General features: G+C 34.8%; 1 protein-coding gene across 1 annotated transcript in view; it reads left to right on the forward strand.

The window, feature by feature from the left end:
- Nucleotides 1–17,170, forward strand: part of LOC132722631 (C-type mannose receptor 2-like) — a gene marked incomplete at its 3' end in the record, with an annotated part of 44,559 nt that overhangs the window by 16,769 nt on the left and 10,620 nt on the right. Inside the window, 4 exon segments of the mRNA XM_060707154.1 lie at nucleotides 6,132–6,310; nucleotides 6,504–6,631; nucleotides 6,930–7,057; nucleotides 7,262–7,428. Coding sequence (XP_060563137.1) covers nucleotides 6,132–6,310; nucleotides 6,504–6,631; nucleotides 6,930–7,057; nucleotides 7,262–7,428 — 602 coding nt within the window.

Below are 17,170 nucleotides of genomic sequence, written 5' to 3' on the forward strand. Positions count from 1 at the left end.
AGTATCTCCAGTCAATGGACAATAGTTTCGTAGCAATGAAATGGGCCGTATTTGTGTACCAAATTTCTAACCTACCTGTACCGAGCGGTAAATTTCAGCTATCTGCAATCATTGCAGTGATCTGCCATCCATCACTGGCGCCGGTAATACGGTGTGATGGTTTCGTTAAAAAAATTAGACGCATATTTGTGTAGCATGACTTTGTGTTGATTGCCGATTTGACTTTTGAAGTTTTGTTTAATTGAAATTATCGTGAAATTTTGAATTTGACAATTCAAGACAAAAAGTGCAGTAAAGTTTAACTCTATGTGGTTCTTAGGGATTTTTTGGATCGATTTTTAAAGGTAAGAATTTTATCGTGTTGCATTCTGTTGTATCTTTTATCACAGGAAATAATCTCGAGCCGAAAGAAAAAAAGGGCCGCCATTTACAAATTCTAAGGTTCAGGGGCGGAAGAATTTGTTTTCAAGAATTATTTCTTTTAACAAAAATGCCCATTTGCACGATATTAAAAAAAAACAAGTTTAAATGAAATTTCCTTAACATTTTCTTTGATATTAACCACTGGTAGCCTCATTTAGTCGAATTTCTCATAAAATACAAGAAGTCTTGGGGTGAAAAATAAGTTCGATAATCAACGTTAAATTGCGATGAAATTATTCATTTTATTCAAATCACATGAATGATAATAAAACAAACAATGCTAGTAGGAGAAAAAGTCAAACCATCCATCCTTATTTTTGTTACTTACGGCGAACTTATATTAGACCTGGCTTTGTGAAATGTAAGCGGCTGCCATTTTTAAATAAGAGATTAATACACGGCAGAGTAGGGCCGGAAGGTGATAATCGGCCCGCAAAATGAATAATGGCCCCGAGGCCTTCAGCCCAAGGGTATTATTCATTTAAGGGCCGATTATCACCTTCCGGTCCTACTCTGCCGTGTATTAATGTCTTTAATACACTTAGTAGATCTAATATTAGCATTTTTATTAAAAAAAAACCCCAAATACTTTGAAGTTCTTTCGTTGAAATTCTTGTCTACACTTCTACTGTTCTGTACAGAGATGTGTTCAAAGTAGTAGAATCTAGAAGCAAGTTTTATTTTCTTTTTTTTTAAATTAATTTGTCGTATTATTTCTTCAAATTTCAATAGAAACAAAAATGTATTTGTACGAAATACGCTTAAGCTCTCATAATAAAATAAAGCGATTCGTGCCGATAACCTACTTTCACTTTAACAGTTAACTGTTTGATGACGTAAAAAATGACGTCATTGTTTCAGTTTGTGCACGTGCACATGTTCTGCGGGCTAATAACTAGTTCTCGGCCCCGGGCCGCAAACTCATAATAGGTCACGTGACACTCATAATCAGTTGAACTCATAGGCAATTTTGTTAATATATATAGTAACAAGTGTATTAAAGTTGTTTAATACACTTGTTACTATATATTGTAACAAAATTGCCTTTGGTTTCGACTGATTATGTATAGTTTAGAGTGCATATTGGGTGTTCTTCGTAAATAAGAAAGCTAAAAAGGAGCGGAGCTTGCGAAGCGACTGTAGCTTCCTTATTTACGAAGAACATCTAATATGCACTCTAACCGGCTTAGTGCTCCGCCCAACACACTGCGTGACGTCACACGATAGCCTAAATGTGTATAACCATATTTGGAAGAGGTAGCGGTACACATTTTCGGGTCACGTGTTTTGCATAGCTTATTCCCGCATTCTGTCTAGGTAAATCAGACAATATCACGGTGCATATCCATATCGGTACCCTCTTTGCGAAATAATCTCAAACGGTACCCTCTTTGAACATACACAGGTCATTCTCTGCTAAAAACAAACCAGCGATAGATAACAATGCAGTAAAAATTCATTGTAATAAGGAAAGGAGGTATGACACATAGAAAAGATGTATACCACGGAACACTTGAATGTTTTATTAATGTGCTGATTTGTCATGTGCCCGATTTTCATGTACTGCAACTTCACATTAAGCTACAAAAAGTCGACATGTCTTGCCTCGCCCGTCACCTCAACATATTTTACGGGCTGAAATGAACCTGTAGCTTGATTATATATGCATCATGCATATTTATTATGTTCATATACATATCATCTTCGGACAAATTGCAGTATATTGTAAAATTAATAAAAACACCCTACTTTCGGTTTTGCAGCTGCACGGGCTGTAATATTTACATAAATAGTAAGAAATATTACATACATACTTTGTTGGAATAAGTGAACTTTTTATTTGGAAATTATAAAAATGATACTGGTTCCGTAAGTAATAAAACATTTTTACTGTTATTTTGCCTGTTTTCATTTCAATGAACCTCTTTTTTTAATTCTATGCCGTAGTGACGATATACATGTGCGTGTACGGAAAAAACATGATGCATAAATATTGATTAGTAAACTTCAAGATCTCTGCACATGCGTACATTTCACTTTAGCGCTCTTCGAAACTTAGCTCCGCCCACTTGCGTTTTATAATATAAAACGTCCAGTTTATATAAAATCTGTTCTATTAAGATTTGAAACCTGAAAATTTGAAAAATCCTCGTCGGTGATTGGCTTAAAAAAATTGGCGAGCACTAAGAGTGTCTTACGACCTATGTATATTATGAGTTTGCGGCCCGGGGCCGAGAACAAGTTATCAGCCTGCTGAACACGTGCACATGCACAACGACGTCAAGTCAAATTTTACGTCATCAAACAGTTAACTGTAAAATCGCTTGATTTTATTATGAGAGGTGAAGCGTATTTCGTACACACACGCAGTTTTATTACTATTGAAATTTAAAGAAATAGTAAGAGGATATTTTTTCGTTTGAGGAAAATATTTTCACAAAACATGATAAAATGCCACATATTTTCACGAGCCGTGACGGCGAGTGAAAATATGTGGGCCATTTTATCATGTTGAGTGAAAATATATACCATATTTCACGAAAAACGAAAAAATAACCTTTTTATTTAATTTCATTATCAAAAAAATGTTACGAATCCCCTTGCTTGCTACACAACTGCAATAAAACAGCGCGCACTAATATATTTATTATTAATAGATGCGTCTTGTTTTGCATGCGATGTTTTACGCTACATTGTGACGTCACGTAATCAACACTTTAAACGTCTGTAAAGCGTGAATGACTGAATTAAAGAAATAGATGTTCGGATTTATTTTCTATCATTCTAGATAGTTTTTAAAACAAAATTCAGCTGCGCTTTGGGCCATATACCTTCCTCAGTCTGACCAACCAGTCAGTAAACTTGCATATTGCCCTCAAGGCCATGTCTTCTTTGTTAAGTATTTCACGGGAGGAAAATAATTGTGTTTGATTCAGAGGGTTATCGTCAAACATCTTTTTAGAAGAAAGAAAACTTATTTAAGGATTGTTACAGACAATAAATAAGTGTTGACAGAGGTGTAAACATTCAAAAAGCGGCTAGGAAATTGGAAAACATGGAATATTTGAAAGGCTGCCTTACGAACGCTGGGTTATTTACTTATTCTTCGGGCTGATGTCTGTCATAGCTTTTCAAGTTATTAGGCAGTTATTGCTCGTAGGATACTTAAATATGCCCAAATGTCATCAAGAGCAGTTTTGCATGTGGAAAGAATTGTATTTTTCAAACTGAAAAATTGAAACAAAAATTTAGAGACGACATTTGGTGATCAATAATTTGAATGAATTAAAGTAAATTTTCTTCTTTTTTATTACTTTTGAAAATTACAGTTATTTATCAATTTCAGCTTTGCTTTTCTCTAAACTTCCCTGACAATGTCAGAATTGTCAACAATAATAAAATCAAAATTGAGTTACCACATGGGGAAAATCTTAAAAAGTAGTCTCATCATTAAAAAGTGTGAAATTATGTTTGATAATTTTCACTGTGAAATTATCAAATATTATTGTCACGGATAAATCAGTAATCCACTGAAAAGCAAAAGAAAATATAAAACTGATACATTTTTTGTATTTCAATGTTTGAAACAGTGAAATTATCAATTTCATATTTTTCAATGTTTGGAATTTGTTTTGACAACCGTTACGTTGTTTCAGTGAAATACCAGCGTGCACAGTACTGGAAACCAACTAATTAACGTAACGTCGTAAATGACGTCACGTTATATTAATATTTGGCGCGCTCTTCATTTAGTATAAGGTTATACTGTCTTTTTAAACGTTTCTTTGCATATGATAAAAAGAAAATTTGTTTAGTGTAAGAGTGAAATATATTTCACTTCGTTAAAATATTTTACTCGTGGCTGCGCCACTCGTGAAATATACCTTTTGGTGCTTACTCGTTGAAATATATTCCGATCTTACAACTGAACTAAACAAATATCCTCTATTTATAACACTCCTGCGCCGCGGTTAATATGATAAAAACACAATAGACAGAATGTGTTGCGTTTTCGCCTGACGGGGCGAAAACGCGATAAAGTTACAATTTGTCGTGTTTTCGCCTGGCAGGTTTCCATGAAATCCAGAAAAGATTTTTGAGTTTTCGCATGTTTGCACCTAAAGGGGGCAGGGGACCTAAAAATGAACAATTTTGATTTTCAGTGTGGCCAGAACACAATTCCAAATATTTCAAAATCTGTTTTACAGGCAGATAACCAGTTACACAGCATTATTTAATGATATATGACATACATTCAAAAAAATAAAAGTTTGAATGCATTGCTCCTTAAAAAATGGCTGACAGTAATTTATTTGGGACAACAACAAAACAATATCATACTTTAACTAATTTTATTTTATAGTCATACATAGTGGCATATGTGCGTAATGTTTTAGTTAATCTTTGGCATTTTATGGCCACGACTCCATTAATAAAAGCCAAAAGGTTGGGATACCGGGCATACAAAACCCTGTTAGGGCATCCATAGCAAAGCAAACAAATGACACAAAATCAAAACAAGCAAATGACAAACTGTTTAGCTTTTTGGAACAGTATGTTCTAGAAAATCATTGATCAAAGCTGTTCAAGCAATACTAGTCTTTCAATTCTTCATTTACAAAATAGTCAATTTTCACAAATGTATATGAGCAACAACACAGCATTGACACTGTTGCGCGAAATTGATTATGGGAAGCAGAAACTAGTATAGCCAGTATCACAAAATGTCTATTCGCCGGCCGCAAAATGCAAAAATTTAGCAGACACAACAAGTGAAATCTAGTATTTGAAAGTTCATAGAACACATCTCTGGAGTCGCACCGTTGTCGCATTCTCTCTGCTGGTGGTTTTGGTCCAAGCAGTTTTCCTAAAGATACCTCTTCCGTGGTATTTAGTAGGGCTAGCTGTCTTGAAACACGTCGCTTGTGTTGGCTAATCTGAAAACATATCAAATGAGGACAGAAACAACGAAACAAGCTAACGCTAGTAATAAATTAAAGCTCAAATCTTTGACACTTCACACTCATAATTGACCGAGGAGGGCGGGTGGGTTTTTTCAACAATTCATTTCTTCCATTGTTACAACATTCGACGCCAGAGTTAAAAGGATATGACGTAGATACAGTACCTACGTTATAACCAGGGCAGGGTATAAGTTGTTCCCCAAATAACAGAGACTATTCTATAGAAATAGTCATCATTATATTTACCCCCACCAAGCCGAAATCACACCTAAAATATACCAATATGGACAATCTTCATGAAGGTGCAGCATACACCAGAATCCTTTTAAAATATCTCTAACACGCAGTGCAAGCAATGGCATTGTCAAAAATGACAAATAAAGTGTCTGTCATAGTTTAGATTTTTCACAAAATTCATCTGAAATCTTTTACTTGTTTGGCGCCAACTGTCAAAGCTTGATTTTCAACTTTTTCACCTCCATTCGGAGAGTCACAAATACATACAAAGCTACCAAAATGCTTAGTTTCGGGTAAAAACCCAAAAATACTTCTCATTTCCTACACACAAACAAGAAAGAATTACAATGACAGAGAAATACCAGATGTTTCCAGTACCTTCAAAACACCATGTCGGAGTTATTAAAAAATTTGACCAGGGCCATCATTCGGATATGTCCCCTGCTCCTTAAAACACGCTCATAAGACATGTCACAAATCAGTCACCATACCATTACCTTATTTAAGGTGAAGGTACATGCTTGCCGGGATGGTTCAACTACAGCACCGGATGTTATCACTTCCCGGCCGGACACGATGATCCTTTCAGCATGCTAACCTGGACAAAAGCTGAAGAAAAGTGTTCGGGAGCATCTGTGGCCTCACTTAAACCACATCTTCTTTATATAGAATCTCAAGATGAGCTGGTTTGTACTTTGCATGTTTATCTTAATTTAATTGTAATTAAATTGTCCCTGTGAAATTAAAATAATTGTGTTTCGTTTTCAGTTTGGCATTTTATGATCCGATTTCATCCACAAAGTTTTATTCGTTCCACTCTATTAAAATTGATATGATGTAGCAAAAACTATAAAACCTAAATACTATATTATAACACAGGATTACATAAGGCATCAGTTACCGTTAATATCGCTGACTTCACAGTTATGGTGGATAGGTATGACAGACAAGCAGACGGAAGGCCAATACAGGTGGACCGACGGAACTCCAGTTAGTAAAAAATTGGTGTAAGGATCATAGTTACTGATACAATAACAAATTATAATCCCAACTTTTTTGTGACGAAATTTGTTCGTAAATATCATATTTTCAATTATACGATTTCAATTTATGTCTGAGTATATGTTTTAACTTTCTTTTGCACATTTTTCTGTTTTATGTATCCCAGCTGATTAATGTAAGTAATTAAAATATTTATTTGTTAGACTTTTGACCTCGGTGGATTCATTGTTTACTAGTATTCGACAATTCCTTTTATACAAGGATCAATTTGACTGGACTAGATTTCCAAATTACTTTTTTTAGATTCTGGGCACAGGAACCTAACAATTTAGGAGGTCAGGAAAATTGTGTTTATACAAATAGCAACGGCTCTCTCGCAGATCTGAATTGTACAAACAAGGAAAGTTACATTTGCAGCAAAGAAAATGACAGTAGGACATTTCCTTTTCATATATCATAACCCTAACTTTTTGTAATGTGTATTTTCCAAAAGTCAATGGGAGTTACTCTTACATAAAATGCAAGTGGTTTTAATTTTTTTATTGTACATGTAATACTATCTAGTGCACTTTTACTCTGTAATGAAAGTATCGTTAAAGTTTGCGCAAAGTGATAAGTCTTTCTCCAATTTTCAGTGAAAGTTAGTCCGATTGGTGCATTGGGTTGCCCCAGTGCCTGGACAAGAGCTGGCCACTTCTGTTACCTTATCGAGACTAACAAAAGAAAAACCTGGTCAGACGCTCTGAAAACTTGTAGCCAAGCTGGTTCAAACCTTATAAAAATGGACACACTCGACAAAAAGGTATAGCACTGATGAGTTTAGATAACATTAAGTTTGGTCGAATGATGTTTATTGTTAAAAAAATAATTCTAAATATGTTAAATATTTTGTTAGAATCGATAGTGAAATGTCTGCTGACACAATTTAACTCACCCAGAACAAGCATGTGAATTACGCGAAAAATCATTAACTATTTGTATTTAGCGCTGTTTTAATCTTATAACTTATTTCCACTCTTAAACTTATAATATAAAAGTACGATTTTGCATTACTAAGTGTTTTGCTTTTCTGTAAATCGTGGCTAAGAAAGTGTTTTATAAATTTTAAATGATTAAATTTCATTTATCTGAACAAGATTTAAAGATATAAAACATCTCTATCTCAAGCGAATTAGTTTGAGAAATGATTAATATATTTGGTACTTCAATCTTTTAATTAAAGTATTGAATAAGCGGTCGTTAGTGTCTAAATTTAGCAATAAGTTATTCAAAAATATACAAACCCCTTAAATGTGTTGTTATTGCTAAATGTAGGAGATACCAAAAATGATTCAGAAAATTTAATTCAAGTTATTAATATACAGTCCGACCCCGGTTATTCGACAACCCCTTTTTCGAATACCCGGCATTATCTGAAGTAGATCGACGGTCCCGTTTTTATCTCTATATAAATCAATATAAATACGAGTGTATTATTCGAAATGCATTATCCGAATACCTCCTATTTTTCGAAGTAAAATGACGGTCCCGATTATACAATTATGAAAGAATTTCACACCTATTATTCGAAGCCAGCCTAATAATTATTCGAAGCCAGACTAATTGGCGCAGATCGACTCGCTGACCGGTCGACTTGTGAAAAATATCAACAGTCATGCGTGTATTTAGACAATCATGATAATAACTCTTTGTGTGTTCTTTAATGAACTTTAATTACCGAAAATGAAAAGCAATGCACCGTGTCCGATTTTGTTACTGTTATTGCGTGAAGATGACAACAATAATTTTCATACATACTGTATATGTAAATTTGTCAAAACATCCAAAAAACATTGAACATGAGTTTAAGTGACAACACGGCCATTATCAAGGCATTGCGCTAAACGAAACGATACATAATGTGAATAAAATGCAAGTATTATGTCTTCAATGTCAATACAATAATTTTTACGCATCTTTTCTTTAATATTTATTGTTCTCAATTGATTACAAGAAGTAGGTGTGTTGTAAAAGGTAGTTTTGCTATGATTTGTCAAAGTGGAGTAGTTTTCGTCTATCACCATATTCTTATTTAGATTATTCGAACCCATCGATTATTCGAAGCAAATATTCAGTCCCAGGCACTTCGAATAAACGGGGTTGGACTGTAGATAAATATAAGGATGCCCAATGGATAAATAACAAATATAATTCGTTTTCTGAACACACCAACATTATTTTTATAAAATCTGACACATACCTGTCATAATTAACTAAAACAAAATTCAGCTATGCTTTTCTTTGGTTTTGCTCCTTTTTTATTTCAAAACTATGAAACTTCTGAAGTTACATAAAAATGAAATTAGTAAAACTGTTCTCTTTAACCTTTTTGTTATTGTTATATATAACTGATACAAAAGTTTAACTTTTATCGTCATTATATTTCAATTTCCTATAATGTTTGAGGCTTAAGAATTGCAGCCATTGTTTTATCCCTGCGTGATTGTAAGAGACGACTAAATGGGTTCGGATAACTGAAGTCTATACAAGTTTGCTTCTTTAAAAAGAAGCATGCGAGAGGTATTTTGCTGCTGTGGAAGATTTGTTTGATTCGAAAATATTTGGGGATATTATGTGGCATAAAAGACACAATGAATGGCTATAAATTACAATTATAAAACAAAATAGAATTTATCATATATATTGCAATGAAAGTGTGTTTTACACTTCATCTTTTTTAATGTTTTAAAAGATTATATGCCGGAGAAATGGACTTTTTTCTTGGCGCATTAGGGATATTTTTTCTACAAAAAAATGTAAAATTACTAAATGTAAATTCAATAATATATATCATTTACATTTGTATTTTAAATTCAGTTCCCTTTGTAGAATAAGTATATATATATATATTAAAAGTAGTATCAAAATAAAAGTTTCTTGTAAAGTTCAATAAGTAAATTTTCGGTCACAGTTTTGTTTAATATAAGGAAACGTTTTCTCTACATTTTCCAAAACGGATATAAAGTATGTTAATCAAACAATTTTAAGTCCAGGGTTTACATAAACAATGTTAATATCATTTGATTGGAATAAACAGTATATATACTGTTATATACTGTTATACTGTTATATACTTTTTATTGGAATAAACAGTATATAAAACTGCATGCCTCCAACCACAATCTTAGAAGAAAATCAAACTTGAGGTAAAATTTGTGCCATTTGTGCCAAAAAACTCCCTTTGCGTTATTTAGACATATATAAACGATTTGAACCCCAACCGGATTTTGTGAGAAGATTTCAACATCAGTTCCGTACAAACAGGCGGGGTGACCCATAAAACTTTTTAAGACGAGTGAAGTTATGTCAACATTTGAATCATGTTAAGAAATATTTTTTTCTTTGCTTATAGATACATCTATATACAGCTTCTTTAAATTTATGCGCAAAAATGCTGTGCTCTTCGCTTCGTGTTTTGTTTATGTCAACACACGCCGATTACACACGCATATTTATGCCTTAAATTGTTTTATTTCACTATAACTCATATCTGAATCTTAACTTCATTGTCTTACCTCGTGTTACCGTACAGACACTTGTGTAGATATCTTTGAATATTGATAATAACATAGTAACAAGAGGGCCATGATGGCCCTGAAGTCGCTCACCTGTATATAGGCCCCCGGAGCGGGGCCAGTTAAAACCCCAGGGTTTTTATTTGAACAAACTTGGTAGACACCCATTAGAAGATATTTCATGCTTAACATCTAAGGTCTAGCTGGTCAAGTTTTTTTCTTTACACATATAGTTAAAAACAATGACACACCTGGGGCAGGGCCAGTTTTGACCCAAGGGCTTTTATTTGAACAATCGTTGTAGACACTTACTAGAAAATGTTTCATGCTTAATATCTAAACTCTAGCTATTCGGGTTTTTTCAAAGAAGACTTTTAAGTTTGCTATACACATATAAGGAAAAGGAATGACCCCCGGGGCGGGGCCTATTTTGACCCCAGGGCTTTTATTTGAACAAACTTGATAGACACTCACTAGAAGATGTTTCATGCTTAGTATCTAAACTCTAGCTATTTAGTTTTTTTCAAAGAAGATTTTTAAATGGACCCCAGGGGCGGGGCCAATTTTGACCCAAGGGCTCTTATTTGAACAAACTTGGTAGACATCCATTAGAACATGTTTCATGCTAAATATCTTAGCTCTAGCTCTTTGGGTTCTTTAAAAGAAAATTTTTAAGTTTTTACTATTTGCATATAGGGAAAATCAATGACCCCCTGGGGCGGGGCCAATTTTGACCCCAGGGTTTTTATTTGAACACCCATTAGAACATGTTTCATGCCAAATATCTTAGCTCTAGCTCTTTGGGTTCTTTAAAAGAAGATTTTTAAGTTTTTACTATTTGCATATAGGGAAAATCAATGACCCCCTGGGGCGGGGCCAATTTTGACCCAAAGGGCTTTTATTTGAACAAACTTGGTAGACACCCATTAGAAGATGTTTCATGCTAAATATCTTAGCTCTAGCTCTTTGGGTTCTTTAAAAGAAGATTTTTTTTAAAGATTTTTCTATATGCACATAGGGAAAATCAATGACCCCCTGGGGCGGGGCCAATTTTGACCCCAGGGCTTTTATTTGAACAAACTTGGTAGACACTCACTAGAAGATGTTTCATGCCAAATATCTAAGCTCTAGCTCTTTGGGTTTTTTTTAGAAAAAGATGTTTAAAGTTTTTTCTTTTGGTTGCCATGGTAACCAGAGTTCTGCATGGAATGGAATTCTTTGAACAACTTTGTTAAGGCTTCACACAAGGAACATTTCTGTGAAGTTTCATTATGATCTGCCTTATGGTTTCAGAGGAGATGTCGTTTGAAAAGTGTGAACGGACAACGTACGACGGACGACGGACGAAGAGTGATCCTAATAGCTCACCCTGAGCATATGCTCAGGTGAGCTAAAAAATAGAGGCGAACTTTCTGATAACTGTACCCGTCTTGCTAAAACAATTTTAATGATCTGTACCCTACTTGTGTTTTCTCTGAACCATAACTTGCGAGTCACTTTTGATGATTTTTATTGTTTTTGTCCTATGTTCCAAATTATATCTTACAGAATATGAAGTTATTGTGTCACAAGAGCATGACACATCTTTTAGTTCTACATAAGTAACCAATACTGCACCTTCATCATGTTTTTACTTTCCATGGAAATACAATGTACCAGCATGAAGTAGCTGGTAATACGAATTAGGAAGAAAATTATTTTTTGACAGGAATTATCAACCAACAAATCTTATCTTCATTTACCATTCATTTTTCTTTGAAAAGATATAAAGCTAAGATATAACATAAGTATTATAAACGTTTCTACTATTAAGTTTAACAACATTGTTGTTGGTTTTGACGTGACCGTTGTATAACGTCACATATCAATCCATCCTCCTCGACAGATCATCACAGTTTTTTTGGCAGATTACTTACTAGTATTTCAACACGTTGAAAGCTTTACACCTACCGTTGATTTCAATATGCTTTTTGAAACACGGTTTTATATTCTCATTAATGCCTTGACTTTCGTTTTCTAACATGCACGACTACACTCTTAATAAATCATTTTAAGGAGTTTCCTGCATATTTTTGTTAAATGTCTAAAACGTAGTTTTCACTCTTGCAAGTTTATTTCCACTTATTTCTTTTAAATAGTTTACAATCTTATCGGTGTCTAAGATAACTAGTTAGTTTTCTTTTTACACAACTTAAAAAGTTTATCATTGGCTATCATAAGTTATCTTAAGTCAAAAGATATATATATATATATATATATATATATATATATATATATATATATATATATATATATATATATATATATATATATATATATATATATATATATATAAGCAAAAACGCTAATTTAAATTTGCCGTAGCTTTCGGCCTTGCGGCCTTCTTCAGCAGCATTAATTTCACATACAAATATATCAAACAAAACAATGGAAGTGACGTAACGTCAATGAACGACGCCCGCCGTGGCGTTGGTTGCCGTCTGCCGCGTTATTCTTTTGTATTAACTCCATACGGTCTATAGGTTCTTAATTTATTTTTCCACAAATTTTCTATTGTTTTTCTGTATTGTTCATTCCCGTATAGCTTTTCCAGCCCCATTATTGAAAAATCATTTACTGTGTGGTCGTTCGTATAAAAATGCGCCGCTAACGGATCGTTGTATTTGGTTCGTATTCTGGATAAATTAAGAAGGTGTCTTTGGTACAACGTATCCCCTGTTTCTCCAACATAAATATAACGTTCGCAACGCTTACAATAAACTGCATACACAACATTCGTAGATTTGCACGTGATCTGATTTCGAACCTTATACGAGGCCCCGTTCACACCAATGAATGTGTCTGCTTCAATAACGTACGGACAAATCGCACACTTTTTGGATCTGCAAGGAGCACAGGAATTCGGCTGTTGAAAAAATAGTTTATTGTGTTTCTTATGAACGAGAATGTCTTGTAGGTTATTATCTCTTCTAAATGCTGCAATTGGTGGATTCGGGAATATTTCCTTCATTCTATCTGAGGTGTGTAATTCAGGTAGGTGTTTTCGTACTATTTGTCCTACATTCGGGAGCGCTCTGGAAAATGTCAGTACCAAGGGGATTCTTTCAGTGTTTTCTTTATCTTCATTATAATGTAATAGGTCACTTCTTTTTTTACTATCTACTTTATTTAATTCTGTTTCAATATGTCGATCTTCATAGCCTCGTTTCTGTAACTGAGTTTTAATATTTTCTCTATGTTGTTTGTAAGTTGATTCATTAGTACATATTCGCTTAGCACGGAGGGCAAGTCCATATGGTATTGATTTTTTTGTCGATTCCGGATGAGACGAATTTTTATGCAAGTACAGGTGTTTATCTGTGGGTTTAGTGTATAGGTCTGTTATTAAAATGCCATTCTGAATCTTCGTCATTACGTCGAGAAACTCAAGTTTTTCAGTAGAATATCTTAATTCTAATTTTATTCTTGGATGAAGGTTATTCCCAAGCTCATGGAATGTTTTTAACGACTCGATACCGTGAGTCCAAAGGCCCCAAACGTCATCAACATACCGGAAATACTCAAGCGGAAGTTTATCTGTTATCTCCATCAGCTGTGATTCCCATGATCCAAGATATGTAGATGCGTAATTCATCCCTAATCGTGAGCCAATCGCTGTTCCTTCTGTCTGCGTGAATTTTCTTCCATCAAATGAAATAGTGTTATTTTCAAGGACAGTGTCCATCATATTAAGAACATCTTCTGTGGGTATGTTAGGGTTGGCACGTTGATTTAATGCACGTGCAACCGCATCTCGTGCCTCTGCCCGTGGGACACTTGGGTACAGGGCTTTTCACGTCTAAACAGAAAAGAATTGTTCCTGCCGGAAGTGGTTGTTTAATATTCTCTAATTTTCTTAAGAAATCAGTGGTGTCTTTAATATATGAAGGAAGTGATGTCACATGGGCGCGTAGCTCCATTTCTACTATTTCTGCCATTTTCTCCGTAGGATGATTTCTCCCATTTACTATTGTTCTCAATGGCACCCCTGTTTTATGCAGTTTCGGATTACCTTGCAGTTTACCCGATGTACCACCAGACGACGTCAAAATATCCTTTTAAATCTTTTGAAATTGATCCTTTCTTGCACATATCATCTGCCATCTTTTTCACTTTGTTTTCAATAGTTTTCGTTCTATCTTCGTTCACCTCCATATAAGTGGCATTGTCAGTCATCTCAGCCTGAAGTTTACCTCTGTAGTCCTCTGTATCCATAACAACGATACCAGACCCCTTATCCGCCGGACGTATAACTAAAGTATCATTATTTAAGAGCTCTTTCATTGCTTGTTCTTCAGTTCTTGTAATATTTGTTTTGAATTTTCTTTTTAGCCCATTAATTATATCATCTTTTACTTTCTTGATGTATGAGTCTAACCATTTATCCCTACCCGCACTTGGCGTCCACGTTGACTGCTTCTTTTTACTGTCATATTCATTTTGTGTATCGTTTTCTGTTTTCTTGTCATGAAAATACTCATGTAGTCTCATTCGGCGTTCCCACGTGTTTAAATCAGTTATAAGTTTGCCTTTATCTATATTTCTCCGTGTCGGTACAAATTTCAATCCTTTTGATAGTAGAGATAGCTGTCTGGTAAACAGGAAGCTGTTGTTAATATGTCGTCAACAACGCTGAGTGACGCACAGCTATCTCTACTATCAAAAGGATTGAAATTTGTACCAACACGGAGAAATATAGATAAAGGCAAACTTGTAACTGATTTAAACAGGTGGGAACGCCGAATGAGACTATATGAGTATTTTCATGACAAGAAAACAGAAAACGATACACAAAATGAATATGACAGTAAAAAGAAGCAGTCAACGTGGACGCCAAGTGCGGGTAGGGATAAATGGTTAGACTCATACATCAAGAAAGTAAAAGATGATATAATTAATGGGCTAAAAAGAAAATTCAAAACAAATATTACAAGAACTGAAGAACAAGCAATGAAAGAGCTCTTAAATAATGATACTTTAGTTATACGTCCGGCGGATAAGGGGTCTGGTATCGTTGTTATGGATACAGAGGACTACAGAGGTAAACTTCAGGCTGAGATGACTGACAATGCCACTTATATGGAGGTGAACGAAGATAGAACGAAAACTATTGAAAACAAAGTGAAAAAGATGGCAGATGATATGTGCAAGAAAGGATCAATTTCAAAAGATTTAAAAGGATATTTGACGTCGTCTGGTGGTACATCGGGTAAACTGCAAGGTAATCCGAAACTGCATAAAACAGGGGTGCCATTGAGAACAATAGTAAATGGGAGAAATCATCCTACGGAGAAAATGGCAGAAATAGTAGAAATGGAGCTACGCGCCCATGTGACATCACTTCCTTCATATATTAAAGACACCACTGATTTCTTAAGAAAATTAGAGAATATTAAACAACCACTTCCGGCAGGAACAATTCTTTTCTGTTTAGACGTGAAAGCCCTGTACCCAAGTGTCCCACGGGCAGAGGCACGAGATGCGGTTGCACGTGCATTAAATCAACGTGCCAACCCTAACATACCCACAGAAGATGTTCTTAATATGATGGACACTGTCCTTGAAAATAACACTATTTCATTTGATGGAAGAAAATTCACGCAGACAGAAGGAACAGCGATTGGCTCACGATTAGGGATGAATTACGCATCTACATATCTTGGATCATGGGAATCACAGCTGATGGAGATAACAGATAAACTTCCGCTTGAGTATTTCCGGTATGTTGATGACGTTTGGGGCCTTTGGACTCACGGTATCGAGTCGTTAAAAACATTCCATGAGCTTGGGAATAACCTTCATCCAAGAATAAAATTAGAATTAAGATATTCTACTGAAAAACTTGAGTTTCTCGACGTAATGACGAAGATTCAGAATGGCATTTTAATAACAGACCTATACACTAAACCCACAGATAAACACCTGTACTTGCATAAAAATTCGTCTCATCCGGAATCGACAAAAAAATCAATACCATATGGACTTGCCCTCCGTGCTAAGCGAATATGTACTAATGAATCAACTTACAAACAACATAGAGAAAATATTAAAACTCAGTTACAGAAACGAGGCTATGAAGATCGACATATTGAAACAGAATTAAATAAAGTAGATAGTAAAAAAAAGAAGTGACCTATTACATTATAATGAAGATAAAGAAAACACTGAAAGAATCCCCTTGGTACTGACATTTTTCCAGAGCGCTCCCGAATGTAGGACAAATAGTACGAAAACACCTACCTGAATTACACACCTCAGATAGAATGAAGGAAATATTCCCGAATCCACCAATTGCAGCATTTAGAAGAGATAATAACCTACAAGACATTCTCGTTCATAAGAAACACAATAAACTATTTTTTCAACAGCCGAATTCCTGTGCTCCTTGCAGATCCAAAAAGTGTGCGATTTGTCCGTACGTTATTGAAGCAGACACATTCATTGGTGTGAACGGGGCCTCGTATAAGGTTCGAAATCAGATCACGTGCAAATCTACGAATGTTGTGTATGCAGTTTATTGTAAGCGTTGCGAACGTTATATTTATGTTGGAGAAACAGGGGATACGTTGTACCAAAGACACCTTCTTAATTTATCCAGAATACGAACCAAATACAACGATCCGTTAGCGGCGCATTTTTATACGAACGACCACACAGTAAATGATTTTTCAATAATGGGGCTGGAAAAGCTATACGGGAATGAACAATACAGAAAAACAATAGAAAATTTGTGGAAAAATAAATTAAGAACCTATAGACCGTATGGAGTTAATACAAAAGAATAACATGGCAGACGGTAACCAACGCCACGGCGGGCGTCGTTCATTGACGTTACGTCACTTCCATTGTTTTGTTTGATATATTTGTATGTGAAATAAATGCTGCTGAAGAAGTCCGCAAGGCCGAAAGCTACGGCAAATTTAAATTAGCGTTTTTGCTTATATACGGCAA

The sequence above is a fragment of the Ruditapes philippinarum genome, unplaced genomic scaffold, assembly GCF_026571515.1.
Source record: "Ruditapes philippinarum isolate M1 unplaced genomic scaffold, ASM2657151v2 ctg993_1_1_1_1, whole genome shotgun sequence".
NCBI classification, from domain to species: Eukaryota; Metazoa; Mollusca; class Bivalvia; order Venerida; family Veneridae; genus Ruditapes; species Ruditapes philippinarum.